Source organism: Cannabis sativa, chromosome 2 (genome assembly GCF_029168945.1).
Source record: "Cannabis sativa cultivar Pink pepper isolate KNU-18-1 chromosome 2, ASM2916894v1, whole genome shotgun sequence".
NCBI lineage: Eukaryota > Viridiplantae > Streptophyta > Magnoliopsida > Rosales > Cannabaceae > Cannabis > Cannabis sativa.
The window spans coordinates 21,004,467-21,031,888 of record NC_083602.1 but is presented as its reverse complement, the minus strand read 5'-3'; the positions used below and the strand labels follow the sequence as shown (position 1 = coordinate 21,031,888).

The 27,422-nt window shown below is 32.2% G+C and overlaps 3 protein-coding genes across 6 annotated transcripts; 2 read left to right on the top strand and 1 right to left on the bottom strand.

The window, feature by feature from the left end:
• The first annotated feature begins 2,227 nt into the window (after positions 1-2,227).
• Positions 2,228-6,871, top strand: LOC133034834 (ALBINO3-like protein 2, chloroplastic). Its single transcript, XM_061110264.1, has 14 exons — positions 2,228-2,724; positions 2,850-2,956; positions 3,076-3,203; positions 3,301-3,372; positions 3,779-3,880; positions 4,123-4,182; positions 4,376-4,441; positions 4,940-4,987; positions 5,152-5,382; positions 5,477-5,532; positions 5,640-5,757; positions 6,029-6,118; positions 6,251-6,360; positions 6,461-6,871. Exons 1-14 carry the CDS (start codon positions 2,315-2,317, stop codon positions 6,615-6,617), a joined length of 1,755 nt encoding a protein of 584 aa, XP_060966247.1. The 5' UTR covers positions 2,228-2,314; the 3' UTR covers positions 6,618-6,871.
• A 137-nt stretch (positions 6,872-7,008) lies between these two features.
• LOC115720626 (F-box/FBD/LRR-repeat protein At3g26920) lies at positions 7,009-9,405 on the top strand. Its single transcript, XM_030649789.2, has 3 exons — positions 7,009-7,400; positions 7,573-8,862; positions 9,005-9,405. The coding sequence occupies exons 2-3, from the start codon at positions 7,603-7,605 to the stop codon at positions 9,179-9,181; spliced, it is 1,437 nt and encodes a 478-aa protein (XP_030505649.2). The 5' UTR covers positions 7,009-7,400; positions 7,573-7,602; the 3' UTR covers positions 9,182-9,405.
• Positions 9,406-19,094: 9,689 nt separating this feature from the next.
• LOC133034833 (ALBINO3-like protein 2, chloroplastic) lies at positions 19,095-24,894 on the bottom strand. 4 transcript variants are annotated; one of them, XR_009686190.1, is made up of 15 exons: positions 24,432-24,894; positions 24,214-24,302; positions 23,893-23,999; positions 23,729-23,800; positions 23,162-23,263; positions 22,805-22,864; positions 22,405-22,470; positions 21,910-21,957; positions 20,974-21,141; positions 20,825-20,880; positions 20,594-20,711; positions 20,230-20,319; positions 19,981-20,090; positions 19,343-19,877; positions 19,095-19,159 (listed from the first exon to the last, which is right to left on the bottom strand). XR_009686190.1 is itself a non-coding variant. In XM_061110263.1 (14 exons), exons 1-14 carry the CDS (start codon positions 24,851-24,853, stop codon positions 19,733-19,735), a joined length of 1,653 nt encoding a protein of 550 aa, XP_060966246.1. In that variant the 5' UTR covers positions 24,854-24,894; the 3' UTR covers positions 19,200-19,732. The 4 variants fall into 4 exon arrangements, 1 of the variants encoding a protein (XP_060966246.1); XR_009686191.1 differs by lacking the exon at positions 19,095-19,159 and having other exon boundaries at positions 19,200-19,409; positions 19,483-19,877; XR_009686189.1 differs by lacking the exon at positions 19,095-19,159 and having other exon boundaries at positions 19,200-19,409; positions 19,487-19,877.
• Between the last annotated feature and the right edge of the window lie 2,528 nt (positions 24,895-27,422).

Below are 27,422 nucleotides of genomic sequence, written 5' to 3'. Positions count from 1 at the left end.
CAAAGCTGACCAAAATACATTTACGGCTATTATCCCAAAAATCATGGGATTTGATTACAAATCAAGCCAAATAAATGAGGTTTTACACATCTATGAATATCCTACCTTTATTGGACCGAGATGAGCGCATAATTAAAGATATACGGTAATTCGTATCTCATAGGGATGCCTTGCCGAGGAGGGAGCCAAGATCACTTTGATAGCGATCAGCTGCTTGTCATTTTAGCTTCTCGAGACTAATATTCTCTTAACCCTGATGGTTATACTTTCTGAGGTCGAGAAGATCTTCCTTGCATGCAAAACATCTTTTAGCGGGATAAATGCCTCGCTATTTTTTATCTTGACTCGCCACACTATCTGTACTCAGTTTGTATATTGCATGATATACGCTAAGTATTTTTAGTCTTGTCGCTTTCTCTTTCATGCAGCGAGGTTGAGGCCTCGTCATGAGCGTATGCACTCACATGGTTTCTCGTCAAATACATAAATTAGCAGTTCGTATGTCTCGCAGAAGGTTATTCAGCCAGCCGAGTTATAAACCTACCCTGCGAATTATACTTCCAACGAGTTGTTCCATGCTAAGCGTACTTGTCGTTTGTGTGTTTGAGTTCTTCCCAGCTGGACACGTGTCCTCCTTTGATATGCTTACAAAACTTCGGGTATAACACCTTCCTTGCTAAATGGGAATGGAATATCTTAAATGGCTGCCAGTCTCTGTGTTGCCGGATTCTGACTGCTAAATACCTTAGAGGGCAAGATTTCCTTAACTGCATATATAAAGACTCTGATTCTTAGTTTTGGAAAAATGTTGTTAAAACCAAGACTATGTTGAGGAAAGGAGCGTGTAAAATAGTGGCCAACGGGAGGGACACTAATATTTGGGGGGATCCGTCGATTCCCCACATAAAAGACTTCTACCCTAAGCCAAATGGATCTCCTGATCCTAATCCTTGTCTAGTTGTAGATTTACTCTCCTCTGAGGGAGGATGGGACATTCATAAGTTGAGATCTCTTTTCAAACAAGAGACTGTTTCTGCAATTTTAAAAGGTGGGTCCCCCCAGATCTCGGGAAAGACAAGTGGAGTTGGACTCTTGAAACCAACGGTCAGTTTTCGTGCAAATCGGCCTACCTGACCCAGGTCATGGAGAGTGCCCCCCTCTGTAAGGTCACTCCTTTGCTCTGGAACAAGCTTTGGAATAGTAAAATTCTGGAGCGCCATAAGATTCTTTGGTGGTCTATTCTTTCCAATGCTCTCCCGGTTCGGGTAGCGATTAAGAAGCGGTTTCTGATAGAATACACTAGTTGCCCTTTGTGCGGGATGGGCGAGGAGTCTCTAGAACACTTATTTCTCTCTTGTGATGTAGCATTAAATGTTTGGAGATCCTCGCCTTGGGGCATTTATTCTGTTTGTGATACTTGTATCCGCTTGTGGGATTGGGTCAAATTCATCTAGGATCTAAAACATAAAGGAATTGATGCTGAGAAAGTTTTCCTATATGCTTCGATTACAGTGGACATGATCTGGCGTTCTCGCAATGCAAAGGTTCATAACAATGATTCAGTTGATGTGAAGAAGTGTATTGACTCTATATGTACTTCTTTTGCAGATCTTCAGGATTCTGTTTTTCCCTCTCCCGAGCCTTGTCGGACGGAGGTATGGTCTTCTCCTCCTGAAGATTGGATAAAAATAAACTGTGATGTTAAGGCGGGATTGGATAGCATGTGCACTGCAGTTGTTGCTAGAGACCATCTTGGTAGGGTCGTTTGGATCCAAACAGCTCATCTGGACTTCTCTGATGTGTTGTGCGGCGAGGCGGCTGCCTGCTGCTTGGCTATCTCGATTGCGAAGGATCTGGGCTTCAAGTTTGTCATTGTGGAGATGACTCGAGGGTAGTTATCAATGCTCTCAATGGGAAGGCGTCATGTTGGGCTTTGGATAACTACGTCTCATTTTGTATTAGTTATTCTTCCTACTTTTCTAGTTGTATTTTCTGTAATATTAATAGAAATTATAACTTTGTTGCCCATAATGTGGCTAAGTAGGCGTTTTCCTACAAGAAGTTTGGAGTTATTCCTTTTGATTCCATTCCTTCTGATTTGGTTTGTAATGACCGTGAGGTCTAACAGTATTTTTATCTAGCAATATAATCACGCTTTTCTTTAAAAAAAAAAATAAATAATAAATAAAATAAAATAAAATTTCGGGTATTATTCTGAAAAAAAAAAATGGTGGTGTTACATGATTCAGCAATACGACGTCGTCTCATTTCTATCAATGGTTTAAGCGTGAAATAGTCGGAGTTCTGGCCGTTAATGGCGAGCTACAAGATTCTCAACCGCCTCCGCCGATCTATTCAAGCTAACTATCTCTCTCACAAGCGTGATTACCACCTTCTCAACATTCTTAACTCTAATTCTAGCTCCGTCACTTATGCTCTTCCGTTTTCTTCCCACCTCGGCAAACCCAACCTCCCGTTAAAAAATCCGTACTCGTTGTTGCTCAACTCTCGAGCTATTACCACTCAGTCTGAAGATGATTCGGTGCTTGGAGAAGCTCGAGCTGTTGATAGCCACCACTCGATCACTGTCTCGCCCGAGTTGATTGCAGAATCCAATGTTATTATGGACGAAGCTTTATCAATTAGCTGTGAAGAGTCAATGCTTCCAATTCGTTTAGTGAGCTCAATGCTTGATGGATTTCATGAATTTAGTGGCTTGCCATGGTGATTTTCCACACATTGTTTTTTTTTTTTACTATATTTTGATTTTTTTGCTTATCTACCTATTGCTTTGAATATGAGTGTGTTCATCTATATTGGTTGCTTTTGTTATGTGTATTCAATTATAGGTGGGTAGTTATTGCTTCCTCCACATTGGCTCTCAGAGCTGTTCTGTTCCCTTTGCTTATATTTCAGCTTCATAAGTTGAAACGAATTGGAGAATTGTTTAATAAATGTAAGTGTTTTTTGTATCTTCTCTTCAATTTGTTCATTACTCACTCAATTATGTCACCATTAGTTTAGGTATCATGTATATCATAAATTAACTTCTTTTGGTTCTTATTATCTGCATAGTGCCATCCCCATTTCCAGAGCCTTTATCAGGAAAAGGTTATATTCATCATCTTTCACACTTCATGAAGGAAAAGAAAGCCATTGGCTGTCCCTCATTTTTATGGTTCCTTCCATACGTCTGTGTCCAGGTAAATATTTTCTTAAAGTGTAGGAGAGGAGTGATGTTTGTTTATGTAAGTTCTATTTGTAAATTTATTTATTCCATGTTATTCAAAATATATGCAGGTGCCCTGCTTCTTCTTGTGGATGACTACTGTACGAAGAATGTCGCTGGACCATCACCCTGGGTTCGATTGTGTAAATCTCTGAAGTCTAAAGTTTTACTACTATACAAGCATAATTTGATCAATTGTTGATACAATTCATTTCAAGGTTGTATAGCCAGAACTAGCACAAATGTTTTAACTTATTTTAGCTGAAAAGCATGGAGCTAGGTGAAAGTTTCTTTTGATTGGTCTGATATGTTTTCTTCGTATTTGATTGACTATCATTATTGATTTCTTCTTCTCAGTCATCATTCATGTGTATCTTTAAGGCTTTTTTTTCTTCTTTTCATTTTAATGGCTTTGGCTGATTTCAGTTGATTGCATCTTTTGTGTGCACCGTCATACAGGAAATTTCTAAATTTTATAACCATATGTTGCATATTGATATAGCATTCATGGATTTGTTAAATTAAAATTTTCTGCGGTGTTCATGTCAGGGGGGTGCATTTTGGTTCCAGAATTTGACTGAATTTTCTCATGGGATTTCAGGCTCCATATTCCCTGTAGTAATTGCTGGTTTGCACTATACCAATGTTCAGGTATTCAGCTGGATACCAATTACAGCTGATACAGCTGTAATTACTTTGTCTTAGTTATATGGCAGATAGGTAGAGAAAGATATTTTTACAAGCAAACAAAAGATACTTAAAAGGAACAGTATGTTAATGGCAGATAGGTAGATAAAGATATTTTTACCAGCAGCCTGTCAGCTGACTTTACCATGTTACTATAAGCTAATGTGAAAGAGGGTAGCCTGATATCTTGTTATTCAACTTTTCAGATTTCCTTCAGAAAATCTTCAATTAAAAAGGTCACCAGCCTGCTTGACTTATTAGTAAAAGTAAGTATTCTCAACTACATAAGTCTTGTATATATTTTAAACGACAACTATCTATTACTTCTTTTTCTCCTTAGTGGCATGTATCTCATTAGTTCTATATTTTCTCTTAGTAGTTATATTTCCATTGCTTTTTGTTTAACCGCTAAAAGTATTTTAGTTTGTGAAGATGATTTGAGCTATCAACCTTGTGCAGTACTACAAGCACTACTTGGATTTCTTGACACTACCTATACTCTTAAGCTGTTATTTTGTTCCTCAGGTAACTTGATATCTATTGCTATGATTTGGTTATTTGTCATTATTATATTGAGCTTAGGTTTGTAATATCAGATTACATAATTATACATTTCAAGGCATTACAAAATGTAGCAGTTAGCTATAAAGTAAGGGTAATAGTGAGACAGAAGATCAACCAATTTTCGCCACAACTTTCAACTTTCTACGCATCTTCTCTGTTGGTCTTTCCCTGGCAACCAAGCCACCTTTGGAATCTTCTAAGGTGTTATATTTTTGACAGCATTGCTCATTTTAAGACACAGTTCAGTCTCTCCTATTTATTTCGAAAAACTAGCAAATATTTTGATCATTTGTTGTGGATTGATGGCTGTCTAAGCACACGTAATTATACCATAGACTATCATCAGTAGAATATAAAAGGGGTAACAATGTATTGTATTTGTATGTTGGTACTGCTTGCATATCTGAAGTGGCATGCTCTGACAAAGTTAGGCCTTACAATTTTACCATTGTTTTGCAGGGAAGTCTTGTCTATTGGGTCACAAATAGTTCACTAACTGCTATACAGGTGAATTCTTCTTCTTTTTCTTATTCTTCTTCAATGAGAAAATGAACTTTCTAATAAAAAAAATATTTTGATTACTTTCCAGCTTCACATTGCTATAAATGCATTTCAATCCATGCCCTCTGTGATATTTTTTTGATATTAATTGTTTTATGATGATGTTGTAGCAATTATCACTCAAAAATCCTGATGTACTTGTAAAGTTGGGTTTATCAGACAAGATTACTTCTAGCTCAGCTGCACACTCTGGCATTAGTATTCCTCCTATAACAACCTTAAGTGAATCTAAAAGACTGCAAAATGTATTTTTGGAAGACCTCTCCCCTACACCCTCAAGAAAATCTGGAAAACACATGGAAGTATCTTTGGAAGACCTATACCCTAAGGAACTTCTTAACGTAAGTGACCTTAATTTTTTATCTTGAAAACTACGTTAAATATCAGATGTTAATAAAAGTTTATCCTAAATTTCGTCACTGGAATTGTTGGCAGCTTTCCGTCCAACTATTATCACAACAACATATTGAAAGAGCAATTCCTATAATGCAGTAATTTCTGATCTTCTCTTAGAAATTTAAACTTTAAACTTTTCTGCCAAGCTTCATAACAACTTTGTCTTTAGCTGCAACATCAAGCTCATTCTCTTTTACTACAGACTGGCACTTTCCAAGGACCCTGATTACACACAATGTTTGGTTCTCATGGGTCAGATTCTAATGCAGAAAGGAATGCTTACAGAGGCGATTGAGTATCTGGAACGTGCTATTTCTAAGGTCTGGGACTCTAAATTCATTTTCTAATTGTCAAGACTGCCGTATGTGGTACATGAATGAATTAATCTTGTGAGATAATTACTTTGCCTGCAATATGTGACTGAGAGAGTTTATCTCTGTAGCTGCCTCAAAAAAAAGTTATTCATGTATTACTTGCTTTTGAACAATTATTTGGAACAGGACTTTGGCTCTAATATTTCTTATTTTGAATTTGGCTAATACCAACTCTTTCAAACTCTGCACCCCATTGATCTATTATTATTCTCACCAGCTCTTGCTTGCTGAAGAGCTAACAGAAGTGGAGGAAATCGATTATTTAATCTTTGCATTGCAAATGGCGGGGTCTCTCTATATTTGTCAGGTGCACTAACTTACTGGAAAAATAAATTTTGAGATTCAACATGATCATAACAGCTCAATATACATGTTTATATAAAATTATAAATGTGGTAAACATTGAAAGCTATGTACTTTGTATTTGTGTATGGGACAGGGGAAACTTAAGGAAGGGCTGGTACACTTGGAAAGGATCGGAAGGTTGAAAGAACCAGAGGACCCAATTAGCAAAACTCACTATTTTGATGGAATATTAAAGCTTTCAAGGTATATATATGCAGTGGAGTACTATTTGATTATATGACAATAGGCTCCATCGCCATGATTGTTGTTCATCTTGAAGTTGATGATGAGTTTGATTTTTCAGCGCTTTATACAATGTGGGGCGCAGAGATGAAGCTGCATATTATCTTCGATTAGCTGCTGCATATAATCCTGCTTTCAATATATATTTGGAGCAATGTGAAAATGACGATGACTCTTTGATCAGTGATCTTGCCAAAAGTAGACGGCAAGATTATTGACTTTTACGTACTCTTTTTTCTTTTATTGCTTGCTTTTTCTCATTGAATAGTCAATACTATAACTTACTAGATTTTTTTTTTTCTGATTTAGTTTCTCAAGTAAATATATGCGTGTCAGTGTGTGCTCGTGGGAATTTCACAATTTAGATTTTCTATTAATAATGAAAATTGCGTATCTATATTAATAATTTTCTCAATGTAAATTTCACAATTATACATTTCTATTTTAATCACAGTCGGCATGTTCAGTTAAATCAGTGATCACTGTTTTATTGTTTTAATGAACTGCTGTGCTCTGCTCATATATTCTTTTAAAATCTAAAAATTTCTGTCACATAATTATATATTCGAAGATTATCGATTATGAGATTGCAAAACAAACCTCTTTGCAGCAAAAAGAGATTGCAAAACCTCTAAAGCACAAGCGAATTAAATCCATCTATTTTTATTAAATAAAAAAAGTGGTGTTTTGTTAAATTTGGAAAGAAAAGTCTTATATTTATATCAGGTGTGATAGATTTTACTTATTTAGTACTTTAAAAATATCATAAATTATTAACACGTGCTTGTTGACTTGTGATAATATAGTAGCAAAACAAGTCTTACTTTTCTTCTTCTTCAACCTGTGTTTCCTTCTCATTACTCTCCTCATATTCTAATGCTCTGTTTCGTTAGTAACTAAAAACCCTCTCCACTTAGCAAATCTCTTGCCCCTTCGATTGTTTAACTTACTTTCTTGTTTGGTTGAAGAAGAAGAAAATTTCTGCAGCTTCTACAAGTAAGGTAAGGATGAACCTGGTTTTCACTTTTTATTGTTTCATTTTTCTGCCTTTGAAAATTTTTTTTAGTCCTTTTAAATCTCTTGATACACCTTAAGCTCTTGAAAATTTCAATGTTTAGTATTAGCTATCAAAGCATATAAAATGATGACTTTTATGTTCTTTTCTGGTTACAGTCCAATCCACTTTGGGTTGTCTTCCAACTTATGGCAAGAAAAAGAGCTAAAACGGCAATATCAATGGCTGAGGAAGATGATGGATTTTCGAAACTACCTGATGCAATCATCCAACACATCTTGTCATTTCTACCCACTGTGGATGTCGTTCGTACATGCCTACTAACAAAGCGTTGGAAGCTCATGTGGTACTCAGTCCCCACACTCACTTTCTCTGATGCTACAACTGATTTTCAATCGTCACAGGCCGTAGAAAATTTCTACAAGTATGTCGATAATTGTTTGATATGCCGCAAGAGAGGTATGAATTTTATGGTGGATACAGCCATAGCTAGTTTCAAGCTTCAGATGAAGAATTCCTATCATACAAGCAAAGCCACTTACCTAGATAAATGGTTAGAATTTTTAGTTAAAAACAAAGTCAAGGAAATAAATCTTCAATTGGGTTTTGCCTTTGATCGTGCTTTGAGTTGTTACAGCTTACCTATATCAGTACTCAACACTAGAGAGTTGACTGTTTTAGAGTTGGATAGGTTAGATTTGAACACTGCCTATTCAATTAGACTTCCAGCATTGAAAACTTTGTCATTGAAAAATGTTTACTTTGAAGATAATTTGAAGGATGATGCAATATTTAAGTTATTGCTGGGTTGCCCTTCCCTTGAGACATTGCTGTTAAGTTTGTGTGATAACTTAGTTCCTCTTGGTTATCCGCTCTGCTTGCAAAGTTTTAGCCTGAAGTGGCTGAAAATTAAATATCTTGCCTTTGTACCACCTCTTCAAGTCGAAGCCATAAATCTTGAATCTTTGGTAGTAAATGGATTCATCTTTAAAGATACAAATCTCTTTGCATGCAAGAGAATTAGAAATCTCTCACTAACTTTTGATCATTGTAGTGAAGAAGACCCATCTAAATCATTAGAGTGTCTCATTTCAACCCTTCCACTCCTTGAGAATTTGACTTTGAAGGACTGTTACAAAGTGAAGTTAGAGCACATTAAAATTTCGAATCAGCAGTTGAAAAGTTTCAATTTGAAGAATAGGTGTACTAAATATGATTATGGGATGAACATTATAATTGAATTTGCTCCAAAATTAGAATCCTTCAATTATGAAGGCCATACCAACTTTGGCATATCAATGGAGTCTTCTAATTTGTTGAATGGAAAATTTGTGATTCATAATCTGCATGAGAACTATGACGCAAATGGATTTATCAGTATGATGAATTTCCTTTTGAATCTCAATTGCTCTTGGAATATTGTGACTTTGCATGTTCCTTCATTTAAGGTTTGTTCATTATTGTTTTTATTTTATTATTTTTAAAAAAATTATTTCATTATTTCTCTTGTTTGATATTGTTGTGGCTTTATTTCAAGTTCATATTACAAATGTATATTTCAAATATTGATATGTTCATTTGTTTTCTTAGGTTCTCATAATGCCTGAATATTTGAAGAGGATATGTCACTCTTCTTTACTTAATTGGAAGCATCTCAAAATTAACTCTGATTGTAAGTTGGTCAAAGAATCAGACTTAAAAGATAACTTGTTGCAAATATCATCATCTTTAGAAACATTATATATTAATGAAAAGGACATATTTTAGTTGTAACTGCTGATTATAAGGAGTAATGATTATTTATATTTTTCATTACTAATTGTGTCTTTAGACCTTTTGAGTACCTATTTAGCAGCATAAAATAGAATAAATTCAAATGCTTTTCTTGTATTAATGTAGAATTATATTATTATATAATTTAATATGTGAAATTATACTGATAGATTGTATTTTAAGGTCCCATTGGTGTATCAAGGATATTTTTATAATTTTGACTCGAGATGGAAAAAATCGTAATTTTATGATATATTGTGCTTATGGACTATATTATTATATAGTATGTTTATTACGTCTATCTGTAGGTGTTTTCTGACAAGCCGACAAGATATAGTCACAATCAGATATTTTGGAATTTATTTATGGCATTATTTTGAAAAATGGGAAAATATAAATTAATATGTTATGTGTGTGCGATTGAAATGACTATAATACCCTTAATTATGTGGATATGATTATGTGTATTTTTCAACAAAACTATTTTTTTGAAAATTAGAAAATTCATTTTTGGGTTTAAAGTCTCTCTCTCTCTCTCTCTCTCTCTCTCTCTCTCTCTCTCTCTCTCTCTCTCTCTCTCTCTCTCTCTCTCTCTCTCTCTCTCTCTCTCTCTCTCTCTCTCTCTCTCTCTCTCTCTCTCTCTCTCTCTCTCTCTCTCTCTCTCTCTCTCTCTCTCTCTCTCTCTCTCTCTCTCTCTCTCTCTCTCTCTCTCTCTCTCTCTCTCTCTCTCTCTCTCTCTCTCTCTCTCTCTCTCTCTCTCTCTCTCTCTCTCTCTCTCTCTCTCTCTCTCTCTCTCTCTCTCTCTCTGTGTTTGTGCTTGATATTCTTGTTTAATGAGATGCATGTTGTTGAGAAAGACATTATTTAAAGTGTTTTTGACTAGGTTATTGCTAGTACATTCATGCTAGGAGTTTCTTTATTGTCTTTGGAAGTTTCGGGTGAATTTAGGATATGTGATGCTAGCTTGTACTTTGATTTTCTGGGTTGCTTGATTTTTTGGGCAGCTCATTTGAAGTTCAGGGTTTAGATGTTTTGAATGTCTTGGTTTCAAGATTGGATGATGTATTGCATGTTTATTGGTATGGCATGCTTTGGTTTTGTGTTAGCCTTGAACTTGAACTTTGTTTTAGCTTAAATTCTTAGCTAATGTTGATTATGACTAGTAAAGTTTTGAATTTGAGTTTGAACTTGGTTTTGGATGAAGTTTTATGTCAATTTGGTGAAAAATCGAGCATGTTGATGATGGAATTATTTTACCATGATCTAGATTTACTAACAAGAATGTTGAATTAACATCCTAAATATGAATTCTCTAAAACAATGAAAATAAACACATAAGGGTTTAAGAAAATCTTACATTGATTGCAGCAGAATATAATGACTCCTTCCGTTTAAGATCTCTAGTCCTCGATTCCTTTCTGTAGGAGAACATTATCAAGATTTGAACTTGGATCTCTTTCTCTCCTTCGGGTTTAGTTACCACTGTTTTACTCACTATGATTGAGTACTTAACTTGCTATGTGTGGGTATGGCACTCTATCACTCAAGGGTTTCGAATTGGATGAACAATGCAAGAGGTTTGAAATCACTATTGAAGGTGTCTCTCAACTACTAGTTGTCAGAGAATGAAAACTAGATTTGGGTGGTTGAATAGTCAAGTTGAGAAGAGGATGAGATGAGAGCATCATGTACCTTTTATAGTGTTTCAACTAGAGCTTAGGGCTGAATTATATGAATTAAAAAAGAATTAAATATTGGGCAAAAATCAACACTAGGGCCGCCCATACAAATGACCAATCTCTAGTTACAATTTTGTCACTTTTTCAACCACTTATTCTTCTTTCAATAATACCATATTTTCTAATTCAATCCTATAAATGCCAAAACTATTTATTTAATAATTATAATTAATTACTAAATAAAATTATCATTTATATTATTTATTAATTAGACCATACAAAGTCTCTTAATTAATAAATTGACCCCAAAACCTCTTTTCTTCACAATTAAGCCCTTGCTTAGTGAAAATTCATAAATAAGACATAGTCTAATTTTAAAATTATAATTGATTAATTAAAATCAATTAACTGAGTCTGCAAGCAGTATTATCTCAACTAATAAGGAGACCATGGGCCTAAATAACTGAGCTTTCAATAAGTAGATCTAGAATTTACCAAGTAAATTCTCGAACTTATTAATTTCGCCTGCGCCACCATAGGTTTGGAATTGAATAGCACTCTCAATTATATAAAACGCTCTATATATACTAAAATATAAATACGTTATGATTATCCATTTTTACAATTCTAATAGTCAAAGATCCTCTATAGATGATCTACACTCAATAGGGACAAATTTACCGTTCTACCCTTCAATGTATTTTATCCTTAAAACACTTAGCTACCTATAAATAATATTTCTAGTAAGCTAGTATAATTACTGAAATGAGATCTCAATCATTTATCTCTATCAAGACAAGCTCAAAGGAAATCATCGTTTCACTTCTAAATACTTATAGAAGCTATAGATTATGTATCTATGATCAGCGCTCCCACTCAATTGAACTACCATGTTCCCAAGATATAAATATCTGCCAGAACCATATGTTAGCATCCACGAACAACTTGAAGAACATAAATAATACAATTAAGTTGAACCTAACCATATCAGGATTAAGATCCATAGACCTAAGATCAACCATTGATATTGACTTAGAAAGATATAACGGTAAGTTTATGATATCTTATCCAAGTTCAATATCGGTCTCTTCTAATGTATACTCCATACATCTGATACTGGTAACTTTGCCAATGTCCTAAAAAAGACATAACACTTATCCAAGGTGTAAGTATACCTTATCGCCGATTATTATGCCAGTCTAAATTTAGTGAACTGACAAATTATGGGAATTAAACTTTTGAACATATAATCATGATTATATTTTACTGTGCTGACGACACTATGATCATGAACAAATATATACATATTTATATATGTTATGGACTTAATAGAATTTATACATTAAATATAATCATAAAATAAATCATGCGAACCATGCAACATAAAAGAGATTTCTAATCTTATATTAATTAGTAAATCTGATTATATTGAAATGAGTTTTATTTAGGTCACAAAATCCAACAGTTGAAAATGGAAATTTTTAGGGGTTACAGGGCCCCTCGCCTCGGCCACGGTTTGGCTCGCCGCAGCGTGGGCAACTAGGTTGTGGCCGATGCAGCCACAATTGTTTTTCCTGGGAATTTTTGGGTTTTTGTTTTTTCCATAACTTTTGACTCGGGACTCCGTTTGGGATGTTCTTGATATCTTTGGAAAGCTCATTTCGAGCTCTATATGCGAATTTGTAATTGGAATGCAAATTATGTGATTATGTGAAAGTGATTTTGGGATTAACCCTATTTGTATAATCCCGGGTATGTATGACTAGGACTACCGACGCTTGCTCAAGAAGACCTAAGGGTTCGGAATCTCCACATACTTGGGATACCAGGTAAGACAGTAGTTAGCACGTAGACTTAAGCGTGTGGCGCTCATGTTTGATATTATGCTTGTGATTAAGTGAGAAACTAGTATTAGGGTTATTACCCTAAAGTGAGCGGGTATATGATCTAGGGTTAAAGCATTATGCAGGTAAGGCATAATTAGGTTAGACTCGGTAATCAGAACCGAGATAAACCAATCTAAGACCTTATTGTAAATAGACGTGTGAGCGCAACACGTAGGTCTATGTCATATGACAATAGATACAGTGGCATTAGTATTTATTTAAATTAAGAATATATTGCATTATGTTGTTTAAACTGTCTTACTGGGCTTGGCTCACGGGTGCTCTACTATGCAGGAAAGAGTAAATCTGTTTGTGATCAGCCATGGGTTTGAGGGCTTGGCAGTGTATTATACATGTTTAGGCCAGACTAGACCACGCGGATTGGGTCTACCAGAAGAAATATTTTGTATTTTGACTTTTGCCGCTTAGGTCGGCTTGTAAATGTAACCTGTAATATTTTGCGGAAGTTTTTATGGGATCCCGGGAGAAACGTAATCTTTTGGAATGGTTGTAAAATTAAATATTTACAAGCTATATTTTTACTCTATGATTGATTTAAAGTTTAAATTTTCGCTCTTAAGTCTAGTAATCCCAAATTAGTGGGGTTAGCTTAGGTTTAATGGTAGTTCGTAGCGTGCCTTTTATTAGGGCGTTACATCCAACGTTCTAATTCAAATAGTCAAAGATCCTCTATAGATGATCTACATCGAATAAGGACAAATTTACCGTTCTGCCCTTCAATGTATTTTATCATTAAAATACTTAGCTACCTATAAATGATATTTCAATAAACTAATATGATTACTTAAATGAGATCTCAATCATTTATCTTTATCAAGCCAAGCTCAAAGGAAATCATCGTTTCACTTCTAAATACGTATAGAAGCTATAGATTCTATATCTATGATCAGCGCTCCCACTCAATTGAACTACCATGTTCCCAAGATGTAAATATCTGCCAGAACCATATGTTAGCATCCACGAACAACTTGAAGAACATAAATAATACAATTAAGCTTAACCTAACCATATCAGGATTAAGATCCATAGACCTAAGATCAACCATTGATATTGACTTAGAAGGATATAGCGGTAAGTTTATGATATCTTATCCAAGTTCAATATCGGTCCAATCTGATGTATACTCCATACATCTAATACTAGCATACTTTGCCAATGTCCTAGAAAGAACATAATACTTATCCAAGGTGTAAGTATATTTTACCGCTAATTTATCATGTCAGTTTAAATCCAGTGTACTGACATGGGACTTAAACTTTGAAACATATAATCATGATTATATTCCACTGTGTTGACAACACTATAATCATGAATAACTATATGTTCTAGATTTAATAGAATTTATACATTAAACATATAATTATGAAATAAATCATGTGAACCATGCAACATAAAATAATTTTTGATCTTTTATTAATTAGTAAATCTAATTATATTGAAATAAGTTTTATTTAGGGCATAAAATCCAATAAAAAATAACTTACTCACTACTTTGCTAGTTGATTGAAGCTTTTTGTCAAGAACAGTCTGATCATGGTTGAAAAGGGCCAATTGCTCAAAGAACAACTGTAATACCCTAGATTTAAGAAATGAATTAGCAAAACCCTAACTAGATAATTATGTATAATTGAGGAAATTATATTATTATATAATTTAATATATGAGAATTTATATGATTTATGCTATGTTAAGACCCCGTTGGTGAGCTAGGGGCATTTTAGTAATTTTGACCTGAGAAGGGTAAAACAGTTAAATTAATTTATTAACGTGCTTATGGGACTATATTATTATATATTATGCTTTTGTTGTCTTTTTCAGGTGTGTTCTGACAGGTTGGTGTGGTATAGTCACAACCGGGTATTTCGGGTCGAACCGGGTTCGGGCCCGAAATACAATTTTGGGAATTAAATATTGGCATTTTATTTAGTATTGGATAATCTGAATTTTTATTTGAAAATAAATGAGTATGAAATGACAATTATGCCCTTGTATGTTGAAGTGGATGTTATTTGGTCCTGGGGGCATTTTGGTCTTTTGACCTTTATTGATTTACATTTGATTAATAGAATTTTTAGAGAAAAGGAAGTGTATTTTCTGGCTGCTTCTTCCCCTTACCCAAACCCTCTCACTCTCTCAAACCCTCTTGAATTTCAAATTTGACTTTGGTGAAAACTAGCTTGATTGTTAGGAGATTGTGTTGAAAGCTTGGAGCTTGTTTGTGCAAGAAATTGAGGTAGTTTTCTACTAATTTTTATTTGAGTTCTTGCTGATTTCTAGTTGTTGTAAAAGCATGAAAAGTGAGTTGTTCTTGAGATTTGCATGTTCAGAGAATTGATGTTTAATCTTGATGGATTTGGGTATGAATTGCTTAATATTGTTGTGGTCTTCATTGTTGAGCTCTAGATGGAATGATTAGGGTGTTTTCTTATTAGAATTTAGGTCTTTATTTGATGTTTGTTGCTGGAAATAAATGGGGGTTTCATGAGTTGAAGCTCAAGTTCTTGAGCTTGACTTTTTGTTGGTTTAGGCATGATTTTGATTATTGTACAATCTGAATTTTGAGAGTTTGTTGTTGATGTTTAATGCATGAAATGGTGTTTTAGACTCTCTGTTTAATGATTGAAAGCCTATGTGATGATTCTAAGTTTTGGTTTGGGTTTGTATGTGTTTTGGGCATAATTTTCGTAGTTGAAAACTAAGAGGTTGTTTGGCTTTATAGTTTAAAAGTTGTTTTCAGTTTAAAACTGAAAACAGTTTTTAAAAACTATTAGGAGTCGTTTGGCAAAAATTTCTAAAAACTGTTTTTTAAAAATTGAGTTTCAAAAATAATTTTTTTTGTCTAACATATTATATTTTATATTTTGCTCACATACTCGGATCCTAGACCCGAAACAATACCCGAACCTAGACTCGGATGGGTTAATGTCATGGTATGGTGCTAAAATATTGATTTTTTTTCCTAAGAAAAAATCTGTAAAACAGTTTTTAAAAATTTGTGCCAAACACTATTAAATTTTTAAATGATAAAAAACTGTTTTTTATTCTCACTTTTAAAAACACAATTTTAAAAACAAAAAACTGAAAACACAACCAAACAAGCTCTAAGTTTTCTGGGTTTTTAAACCCAGTGGTCGCGACTATCATAGGTCTGGTCGCGACCATGATACTGACAGTTTAGTAATTTTTTTGAGTTTTTGTTTTTGCCATAACTTTTGACTCGAGACTCCGTTTGGGACGTTCTTTATACCGTTGGAAAGCTCGTTCTGAGCTTTATGTGATTATTTGAATTTTAAATGCCATAAATATATTTTATGAGTGTGGAATCAGGGGTTAACCCTTGTTGTTTAAAATCCCGATATTGTGACTAGGATTACCGGCGCCTGGTCAGGAGCACCCGGGAATTTGGAATCTCTACTTTACAGGACATCAGGTAAGACAGTAGTTAGCACGTAGAGTTATGTGCGGTGGCGCTTATATTGAAAATGAGATATGTGAGTAATTAATAACCAGGATTAGGATTATTACCCTAATGTGAGCGGTTTGATAGCCTAGGGTTATTACCCTAGTGATATATGTTGTGTAAATGCTATGCCATATTATATATATGAATATGTTGAGATTTAGAGTTATGTGTTCAAGGCATAACCAGGTTGGACTCGGTAACTAGAACCGAGAGAAACCATTCTAAGGCCTTATTGTAATTAGACGTGTGAGCGCAATACGTACGTCTACGCTACATGGATATAAATAGGTGTGTGAGCGTAACATGCAGGTCTGTGTCATACAGGCATATGTGAATGGCATTACTAATTATATAGTGTGATAAATATGTTATCATTATTTTATACTGTCTTGTTGGGCTTGGCTCACGGGTGCTCTACTCTGCAGGAAAGGGTAAAGTTGTTTCTGATAAGCCATGAGTATGGGAGCTGAACAAAGAATGTACATGTTCGGGCCACACTATACCAAGCGGGTTGGGGTCTACCAGTGATGTATTTTGAAACTTTGTTTTGCCGCTTAGGTCAGCTAAAGGAAAAGAACTTGTAATAATGTTTTGTAAATACTTTTGGGATCCCAACTTTTGTAACTTTTAAATTATAAGGTTTAAATTATTAATTTTCATTCCGTTTATTAATAAAGTTTAATTTACGCACTTATTTTACTAGTAATCCCGATTAGGGGATTAGCGTTTCATAAGTTTATTGGGTAGCGTGCCTAATTATTTAGGGCGTTACAACAACTCTCCTCTCGCTTTGCACATTTTCAAATGGTTAAAAATTGCAAATAGGTATTTTTGATCCCATTTATAGGATTGTCGAAGGGTATAATGCTAATCAATTTCAAATATTTCATTCCCCCACCCCCCCCCAAAAAAGCAAAAAGGTAATCATTACAAGAATTGTGTAACCATCAGTGCACGATCCCCAAGATGCGATTTCTAAGGAAAAACAACTAATGCAGAGATTTGAAAGGATAAGGAAGGATTTGCACACTTCGGGGTAGAATTGATGTCATATCCATGTAGGTACGTGGGTACAAACGTGTGTCACCTAGTCGTGCAAATTGCAAGGTCTAGAAAGTCCTTATACAACCAAAAGTTTCCACGCAGACTTGGGGGCAAATGTTACACCAAAATTTGCACTGATATGTAGCACATGGCAAGCTAACAAGTGGCAAGGAGATTGACCCTGTGTGGAATATGACACCAGTTTGTACCGACCAGACCAGATGATGCTAAATGGCTGACCGAGGCATTTGCTGAAGATATGTCAAGATACATTCTTTAATTGGTTCCACAATAATGGGCCAATTGATATCCGTATTTCCATGGGATTTGATTTAACAAATGGAGAAAAGGGGATTCACATTCAAACCATTTCTAATTTATTTCCAATTTTTTTTGGGTAACTTATGTATTCATTATTCCTTATATAGTGAGGTCAATTCACTATTTAGGGACTTCGATTTTCACGTGCTAAGAACAGAGAGAACACTCTAAAATATTTGTAACATTTTTAAGGGATATTGAGAAACTCACTTCATCACACCTTGTTATCTTGATATTCATTCTAAAAGTAATACAACAAAAAAAGGAATAGACTATTACTGTTAAAAGAGGACGAACCTCTATAAAATTCGTAACATTTACAATTTTTCATAATCCTTGTTATGATTTAAATACTTACATTATCGCTTTATTGACTGAACGTTGTTGACTAGAAAGAAGTCAACAACAAGTACCAATAAAAACTATCAATCGAAAAATGGAGGAATGAAGAAAAAAGAGTAATGTTGGATACATACTTAAAATAAGTGTATAATTTAAGTATGTTCCAATCATTTTTTATTAAAATAAAAAACTATTTTTCGCGTGAAAAAAAAAAAAAACCCTACCCTATAATTTAAGAAAAAAAAGTCAAATATAACAACATTAAAAAAATTATTACGCTTCACACCACGTTATAAGCTTGTACAACGCACTGTTTCAACCAATCAATTGCAAGAAAAAATGCCCTATGAGCATGAGAAAATACTATGCCCTCTCCTAAGAAAAATCATATAAATATATATATCTATTATATATAAAATGTGCTTATGTAACAGAATTCTTGATTTAACGATGTTTTTTTTTTTATTTCCGATTAACTTCAACAGAATATTCTATTATTTAACAGAATATTCTTTATTAATTTTATAATAATATTATTATATATATTTAAAAATAAAATTATATAGATATTTTATATAAAGAAATTTAAATTTAAATTTAAAATACTTGAAATATTATAGATATTTTTAATCATATTTTTAAATTTATTAGTTTAACTTTAAATTAAAATAAAAAAAAAAATTATGTATATATTTTATATAAAGAAATTTAAATTTAAAATATTATAAATATTTTTAATCATATTTTTAACTTTATTATTATTATTGTAAAATTTGGGAATAAAAATATTTATATCAAATTTAAGAATCCAATCTACATATAGTAAATTACAATATATACATTATTACATACGTTACCTGATCAAAAAAATTTTAAATATCACACTAATGTAGCAATAGCTAAAAAAAAAATTTTAAGATCAAAATCTCAAATTACATTTCAAATATAAAAAAAAATACATTATTTAATTAAAAAAAAATTAAAGTATTGTAGTTAAAATCACCTAATTGAACTTAATTATAAAGAAAACTAATTATAGGTGTATTGCACGTAACATCAACCTAGTATATATATATAAATATATTGATAAATCTTAATATATAGATGAACAATATATAGTATAAAATAAGTATTGTTGACACGTAAATACGTCTTTAAAATTTCTCAACACAATATAAATAGATCTGGTTAAAGTTGCTCAATTGGATATACCAACCTACACATCAAGGTGAAAGGTACCATTGGACAAGGCAAAATAAGAGAAAATAGAACAACCGTGTTTTCTCTAGCAAAAGTGGCCATAAAAACCACAAATTATTTTGTTTGTTTTTCAATTCTTTGTTTTATCAAATACAAATTAAGTAGCTTTTTCTCAAAATTTTCAAACTAAGTTGCTTACCGTCATCAATTTTATAAGCTTCTGCAATTTGGAGACCAAACCACTGCACGTACAACTCTATTTGGACCTGTCAATCATCAAATGAATCAGTTTAAATTACTAATTATGCGTCTGTTTATTAAGTTAATATACATACATACATACATAGATGTTCTTCATAACAGTACTTCAAGCTTTAAGTCTGAAATCTGCGCTTACTATCTTTTCTTCTCAAAGTATGTCCCCAAAATAAAAATACATACCCGGGTATCTAGGAAAAAGGTTATTATGATAAATAATCACAACAATGACTTCCAAAATTTTATTCTCTAATCGCTTTATTGGTAATGCAATACAATGGTAAGAAGGAAAACAAAACTTGTATTGTTCAGCCTATGTAAATGATCTTGTCTATTGTTGTTTGTTGGTAAGATCGCTGGGTGAAGAGTCATCATTTTCGCATTGCTCTAAGAACTCGTTGAAAGCAGGGTTATAAGCAGCAGCTAATCGAAGATAATCAGCAGCTTCTTTCCTGCGACCCTCGTTGTATAAAGCACTGAAAAAGAAGGGCCTTAATAAATATGAAAATGAACTTAATATGGGAAAATAATCTATAGTGCAATACAAATGTTCACATAGCTTGTAACTATTTTCACTACCTCGAAAGCATTAATAATCCATCAAAGTAGTGAGTTTTGCACACTGGATGCTCTGGTTCTTTCATTCTTCCAATCCTTTCCAAATGTGTTAGCCCTTCCTTGACGTTTCCCTATATCATACACAAGTAAGTCGTCAGTGGAAAAAAAAAAGGTTTGATCTCTACCATACTACTATTAAAAACAATGTGTCGATAGTGTGGTATCCATTTTAAATGTTATTCCATAGCAAGTTTTGTAAATAGTCTGCACCTGCCGAATATGGAGAGAACCAGCCCAATTAGAGGCACGGATTAAATCAGAAATATCTGCAACTTCTGTAAGATGGCCAGCAAGTAAGAGCTGATGCAAGAAAGCACTTTCTGATTAATGAATTATTAATGGACAAAGAACATAAAACATGGTATGAACCGAATCTTAAAATATGCAAATTAAAGTGACAGGTGTTGGTTTACATGATGCGCCCAAACAGACAAGATAGAATATCCTGAACTCTCAGACAAATATTGCAAGCAAAGCAATTTTCACTCAGATAATTAATTGACTCATACATAACATCGTGCAAGCTTAACAAGCGAAAATTGCGTAATGCGAAAATGAATGCAGAGTCCCAGACCTTTGAAACGGCACGCTCCATGTATTCAATAGCCTCTGAAAGCAGTCCCTTCTGCATTAGAGTCTGACCCATAAGAATTAAACCCCTAGTATTCTCAGGATCTTTGGAGAGTGCCAGTCTGCAATTAAAAAGACATTATAATTTAATTTGGCAGCTATGGACAAATCTACTAAGCTAACATAAAGAAGTTGAGACAAAAATAAAAATGCAGATTAGAAGATCAGCATTTACTGTAGTATAGGAATTGCTCTTTCTATATGTTGTTTCGATAATAGTTGGGTGGAAAGCTGCCCACCGTCCCAGACATAAAGATTCGACAAAACTTCAATTAGTATCCGATGTTAACATAGCTTACAAGGTAAAAGCATAGGTTCACTAACGTTAAGCAGTTCTAGTGGAGAGAGGGCTTCCAAAGATGTTTGGTGCGGTTTTTTAGGTTCACTTGCAGTTATAGCAGGAGCAGTAACACTTGAATCTGCAGAATTAAGATATTTCTCGACTGGTAGCCCTAGCTTTGCACGCACAACAGGATGTTTGAGGAGAAAATGCTGCAAGGTCATCAAAGAACTTTCACATCAGGACATTTATTGAGATGCTTACACTGCAGTCTGCAGCTAGACCTAGAATATTATTGGAGTTTCAGTATTAAAAAGTTCATTTTCTAATCAAAATCCAATTTCCAAATTCCAAATAATCAATTTCAACATGTTACAATTTCAAAAAGTTGTTTCATCAAAACTCCACAACCTTTTCTCTTTTTTTTCCCCTTTACGGGTAGAAAGTGATTTAGTTTCATTTTGGAATTGGGAACTAGAAAAAGTACTCCTGGGTGTTATCAAAAAAGGAGCAACTTTGAATTAAAATCGATAATTTAACAATATGAGTAGTAACAGAGTGATAATCACATAACAAAAGCCTGATAAGTAGGTAACTGCAATGATTTAGCATTGGCTACTACTCTCCTCTCAGACAAGTAATATATGTGGTATTCCATGGATTTTCAGGTATGAAAAATAATTGAATCTGAGGACAAATACGAAGGAATGTATCTCACCAATGACCAAACCAAAGATAAATAAATAACGGAACAATTGAACCATACACATTGGATATTGAGAAAACCAGAGCTCAGCTTTAAGAGCGGAGAAGGAAAATACTATTGATGCATATAGCAGAATCTTATTTGGGAAAACAATCACAAGGAACTAAGTTTAAATATAGATATGCACATACATGTGGGAAACATGAAATCAAGTCTCTAAGTGTCAAATTAATATGTTTATTAATAAAAGAATGGATGCGGTGTGACGGATCACCTGAGTAAAAGTTAGTGAAAGATTTGTAGCCCAATAGACTTGACTTCCCTGCGAAAGAATGTGGAGAAGTAAATTATATATTCTTTACCAGAATATGGTAATAGAGAAAAGGAAATAGATTTTCAATGCCAGATATTTGAGCATTTCAGTAATAAACAATACATTGTATTACCCCTTTAAGATTCTATTAATGTACTTCATATAATGACATTAGTTTTTAAAACAAACTTTTGCACACAACAAATTATCCTACAGATCTACATCTTCATCAAATAAATAACTGAATTATATCACAAGCGACAACAATCTGAAGAGAAGACGTAGAAAAATTTAAAACTGTGGCATAAATTGTTTGGTACTCAATCTCAATTAAATTCTGCCAATTTAGTTCATTGGCAACTGCTAGTCTGCTAAAAAAATGCCTCGGAATGTGAGTAATATGATCCAATATAGTAAATCCTAAACACACATATGCATAACAATATAATAAGTTACCTGGGGGACACAGTAACAGATACAAAGGATAGGTAGAGTCATGAAATCCAAGCCGAGCTTGTAATACTGCACAAGGTTTACAGATCAAATCACTTCTAGGAATAAAAATACTTTTTAAAATGGCTAAAAGACCAGTGCCCTCCAACTGATTAAAATATAAAACTAATAAGAGACATGCCACTCAAGAGAAAAGCAAGTAATAAGATAACACTGAAATTCAACTACAAAGATATACAAATTAACATAATACATTCCCTGATCAGGAGAACATTCTGCACCTTAACTTGATTATAACTGATTAGATAAATGCAACTTGGGAGAAAAACAAGTAACACGATACAGCATTCTCACCAAAAAAATAAAAATAAAAAATATGACTTGTATAGTTGTGACTACTTACTTTTACTGCTACGTCGAGTAGACCAGTTGTTTCTTTAACAGAAGATCTTCTAAAAGAGTTCTGAAAATTAAATAAACTAATCAGAATTGAGCTATGTTTTTTTGAGCGGCAACATCATCTATGTTTGTAAAGAATCTGTATTTACCAGCAATTACCTTACAAGAAACATAAAGATGTTTCTATTTTTGCTTATCTGCTTTTCTAGTTTTGTGTCATTCATGAACAATTGATTCTGAAACCAACCATTCAGAGACAATCCTATCATCATCTCTACTGGGTAGGAAACCATTGAGGGATTCAACCACTTTACTAAAAAGGACGTTTCATACTTATATATTTAATAACCCAATTAATTACCTGAACATTGGCATAGTGCAAACCAGCAATAACTAATGGAAATATGGAGCCTAAAACTCCATGCGAGAATTCAGTTAAATTATGGAACCAAAGAGCACCACCCTGAAATGAAAGTCACAAAAATTTCATGTTAATCAAACAAAATCATGAATGACATGATTAAAAAATCTTTGTAGAATTAGACAATATCCATGCATGGCAATGCATACAAGCTTTCAAATGAACTAAATAATTCACAGCAGTATTAGGAAACGTCAAAGATACCCATGAATGGCGAATGAGAAGAAGATAACACAACATCCTCGAGATAATCAAATACAATAAACTTATTTATGCTAGCAATGTTATAACAATAAGAAACCTCCCCAACTCTTAAAAAAAATGTAATAGCAATAAACTTTTTTAATTGCTCTATGTTCTGGCTACAATAGGTCTATGTTTTTCACATTCAAGGAAAAACCAAAAGAGTGAACTTCATTGGTGCTTTGGCCGTAAAAACTTGAAATCCAAATTATCATATCGTTTGTAAAAGTTTACATGAACTTATAGTAAATTTATGAGACTTACACAATCAAACCCAGGGTGATGATTCAGAGACATTTTTCGTATACTAGTCATCCACAATAAGAAGCATGGGATCTGCATACAAATTCAACAACAAGAAAAGAGGAATTACCAGTAAAACTTATCAAAAACTAACGCCACTTTCATAGTTTTAAGAATATAATTACCTGGAAACAAGCGTATGGAAGCAGCCACAAAAGTGAGGGCTTCTTATAAGCTTGCCTTTTCTCCCGAGAGAGCGAATTGGGATCAGAATGACTCTGTTCAGGGGGTCCTATGAAGGTGATAAGAAGAAAAGTAAGTTAATTATATGATATGCAGACACCTACAACATAAGAAGAAGATGATGATGGTGAATACTGAAAAATTTAAGTGTAGCTACAATCAGTACAAGAGGATTAGACAAATGAACTCACGGTGACCCAATTGAGTGATTAACCCACAAATTGAAGAGAAAAATCAAAATCTCACATTGATTGATAACTCACTAATTTGATTCAACTTGCGAAGTTGCAAGACCAGAATAGGGAACAGAACAACTCTGAGACTCAATGTAGAGAAAGCAATAACTATCCACCTGTAATTACAATAACATATTCAATATTCAAAGAAATACGTAAGTAAAGCAAAAGAGTCTTGCTTCACAATGATAATAATGATGAAAACATCAAAACTTTCTCAGTAACGAAACTCAGTTAAAACTCACCAAGGTAAGCCAGTAAGGTCATGAAACCCATCAAGTATTGAAATGACCAATCGAACTGGAAGGATCGATTCATCATTACCAATTACTGAGGTGGCATCCATCATAGTAGACTCGGGCAACTTAGTGATGAAATTGATATCAAAATCTTCGGCTCTTCCATACTCCGAATCATCTCCAGAACGAGTGAAAATAGTTCGAGAGTATAACAAACCAGGAGCCCCCAATAATGAGTACGGACTACTTGACAAGAGGCTGGGTCTGCGATGATGGGAAGAAAACGGGAGAGGGCTAGTGGCATTGCAAGAGTTAGGGTCTGGAATAGGATTGGTGAGAATGGGGTATTCATGTGCATGAGAGAGAGTAGAGAGATAGGTTGCTGGAACAGAACGGCGGACGCGGTTGAGAATTTTGTAGGTCGCCATTGACGACCAAATTTGGACGAGCTCCTCTTTCTTTCAAACCATGTAGAAGAAGATGAAGAAGGAATTTATGTTTTTATTTTATTTTTTAAATAATTAAAAAATATATATAAATCATCAATATCAATATCAATATATCAATCATCAATATCAATATCAATCAATATATATATATAAAGGAATGCACAAGAGAGTTTAGGTGGCTTTTTACTTTTTTTTCTTCCTATTTTTTCTATTTTGTGACACATTCTTCTCATTTTATTTGAAAAATAAACTACACTACAAGCTAAAAAGTCCCACATTGCTTAGAGACATTTTAGTTGTTATCCATATAGGTTATAAATAGTACTTTTATTTATTAATTTTCTTTTGTGTTAGAAATATTATTTTTTTATGGGTGATTGATGTTTTACCCAATAAGTTCTATATATATTTCTATAAGTAGTTATTTATTTTTTAATAATTAATTTTTTATAGTAATTTTTAATTTTATATATATTTATGAAATTAATTTAGTTTAAAAATTTATTTTAATATTCTAGATTTTTATATTTTTATTTGTTCAAGTTAAAATTTTTTTTTTACAACTAAATATTTTCTCTTAAATTTTAATTTGTTCAAAAGTTAAAAATGACACACTTATATGACTATATATTTGAGCATTTTTTATCATATTTTTTTTCACATTATTTATTTATTTTTTAATTTGTTTGTTACTTTTAATTTTATACTTTCTTTTGTCTTAGAAATATTATTTTGTTAATGGGTGATTGATTAATATCTTAGCCAATAAGTTATATAGAGATTTCTATAAGTAGTTATTTATCTTTTAATAATTAAATTTTTTATACTAATTTTTAATTTTATATACATTTATGAAATTAACTTAGTTTAAGAATTTATTTTAATATTCTAGATTTTAATTTTGTTATTTGTTCGAGTTAAAAAAAAATAATTTACAACTAAAATATTTTCTCTTAAATTTTAATTTGTTCAAAAGTTAAAAAGTGAACACTTATATGACTATATATTTGAGCATTTTTTTATCATATTTTTTCACATTTTTTTTTTAATTTTTTTGTTATTTTTTATTATATCAATATTAGAATACAAAATACATCTATTTCAACAAATTTTTTTTTTTTATTATTATTTTATCACTTTTCTTATTTTTATATTTTGTAAGTTTAGTTTAAATTATTTAAATAGTTAAAATTATTAGAGATAAAAATTGATGTTTTTTTACTTAAAAAAATACTTTTTGTAGTTTATAATATAAATTAAAAACAAAAATATGAACTTTAAAATGATTTATGTGGCATCTTATGTATATATATAAAGGAATGCACAAGAGAGTTTAGGTGGCTTTTTACTTTTTCTTCTTCCTGTTTTTTCTATTTTGTGACACATTCTTCTCATTTTTATTTGAAAAATAAACTACACTACAAGCTAAAAAGTCCCACATTGCTTAGAGACATTTTAGTTGTTATCCATATAGGTTATAAATAGTACTTTTATTTATTAATTTTCTTTTGTTTTAGAAATATTATTTTTTTTATGGGTGATTGATGTCTTACCCAATAAGTTCTATATATATTTCTATAATTAGTTATTTATTTTTTAATAATTAATTTTTAATAGTAATTTTTAATTTTATATATATTTATGAAATTAATTTAGTTTAAAAATTTATTTTAATATTCTAGATTTTTATATTTTTATTTGTTCAAGTTAAAAATATTTTTTTACAACTAAATATTTTCTCTTAAATTTTAATTTGTTCAAAAGTTAAAAATGACACACTTATATGACTTTTTATTTGAGCATTTTTTATCATATTTTTTTTCACATTATTTATTTATTTTTTAATTTGTTTGTTACTTTTAATTTTATACTTTCTTTTGTCTTAGAAATATTATTTTGTTAATGGGTGATTGATTAATATCTTAGCCAATAAGTTATATAGAGATTTCTATAAGTAGTTATTTATCTTTTAATAATTAAATTTTTTATACTAATTTTCAATTTTATATACATTTATGAAATTAACTTAGTTTAAGAATCTATTTTAATATTCTAGATTTTAATTTTGTTATTTGTTCGAGTTAAAAAAAATAATTTACAGCTAAAATATTTTCTCTTAAATTTTAATTTGTTTAAAAGTTAAAAAGTGAACACTTATATGACTATATATTTGAGCATTTTTTTATCATATTTTTTCACATTTTTTTTTTAATTTGTTTGTTATTTTTTATTATATCAATTTTAGAATACAAAATACATCTATTTCAACAAATTGATTTTTTTATTATTATTTTATCACTTTTCTTATTTTTATATTTTGTAAGTTTAGTTTAAATTATTTAAATAGTTAAAATTATTAGAGATAAAAATTGATGTTTTTTTACTTAAAAAAACACTTTTTGTAGTTTCTAATATAAATTAAAAACAAAAATATGAACTTTAAAATGATTTATGTGGCATCTTATCAATATATAAAGGAATGCACAAGAGAGTTTAGGTGGCTTTTTACTTTTTTTTCTTCCTATTTTTTCTATTTTGTGACACATTC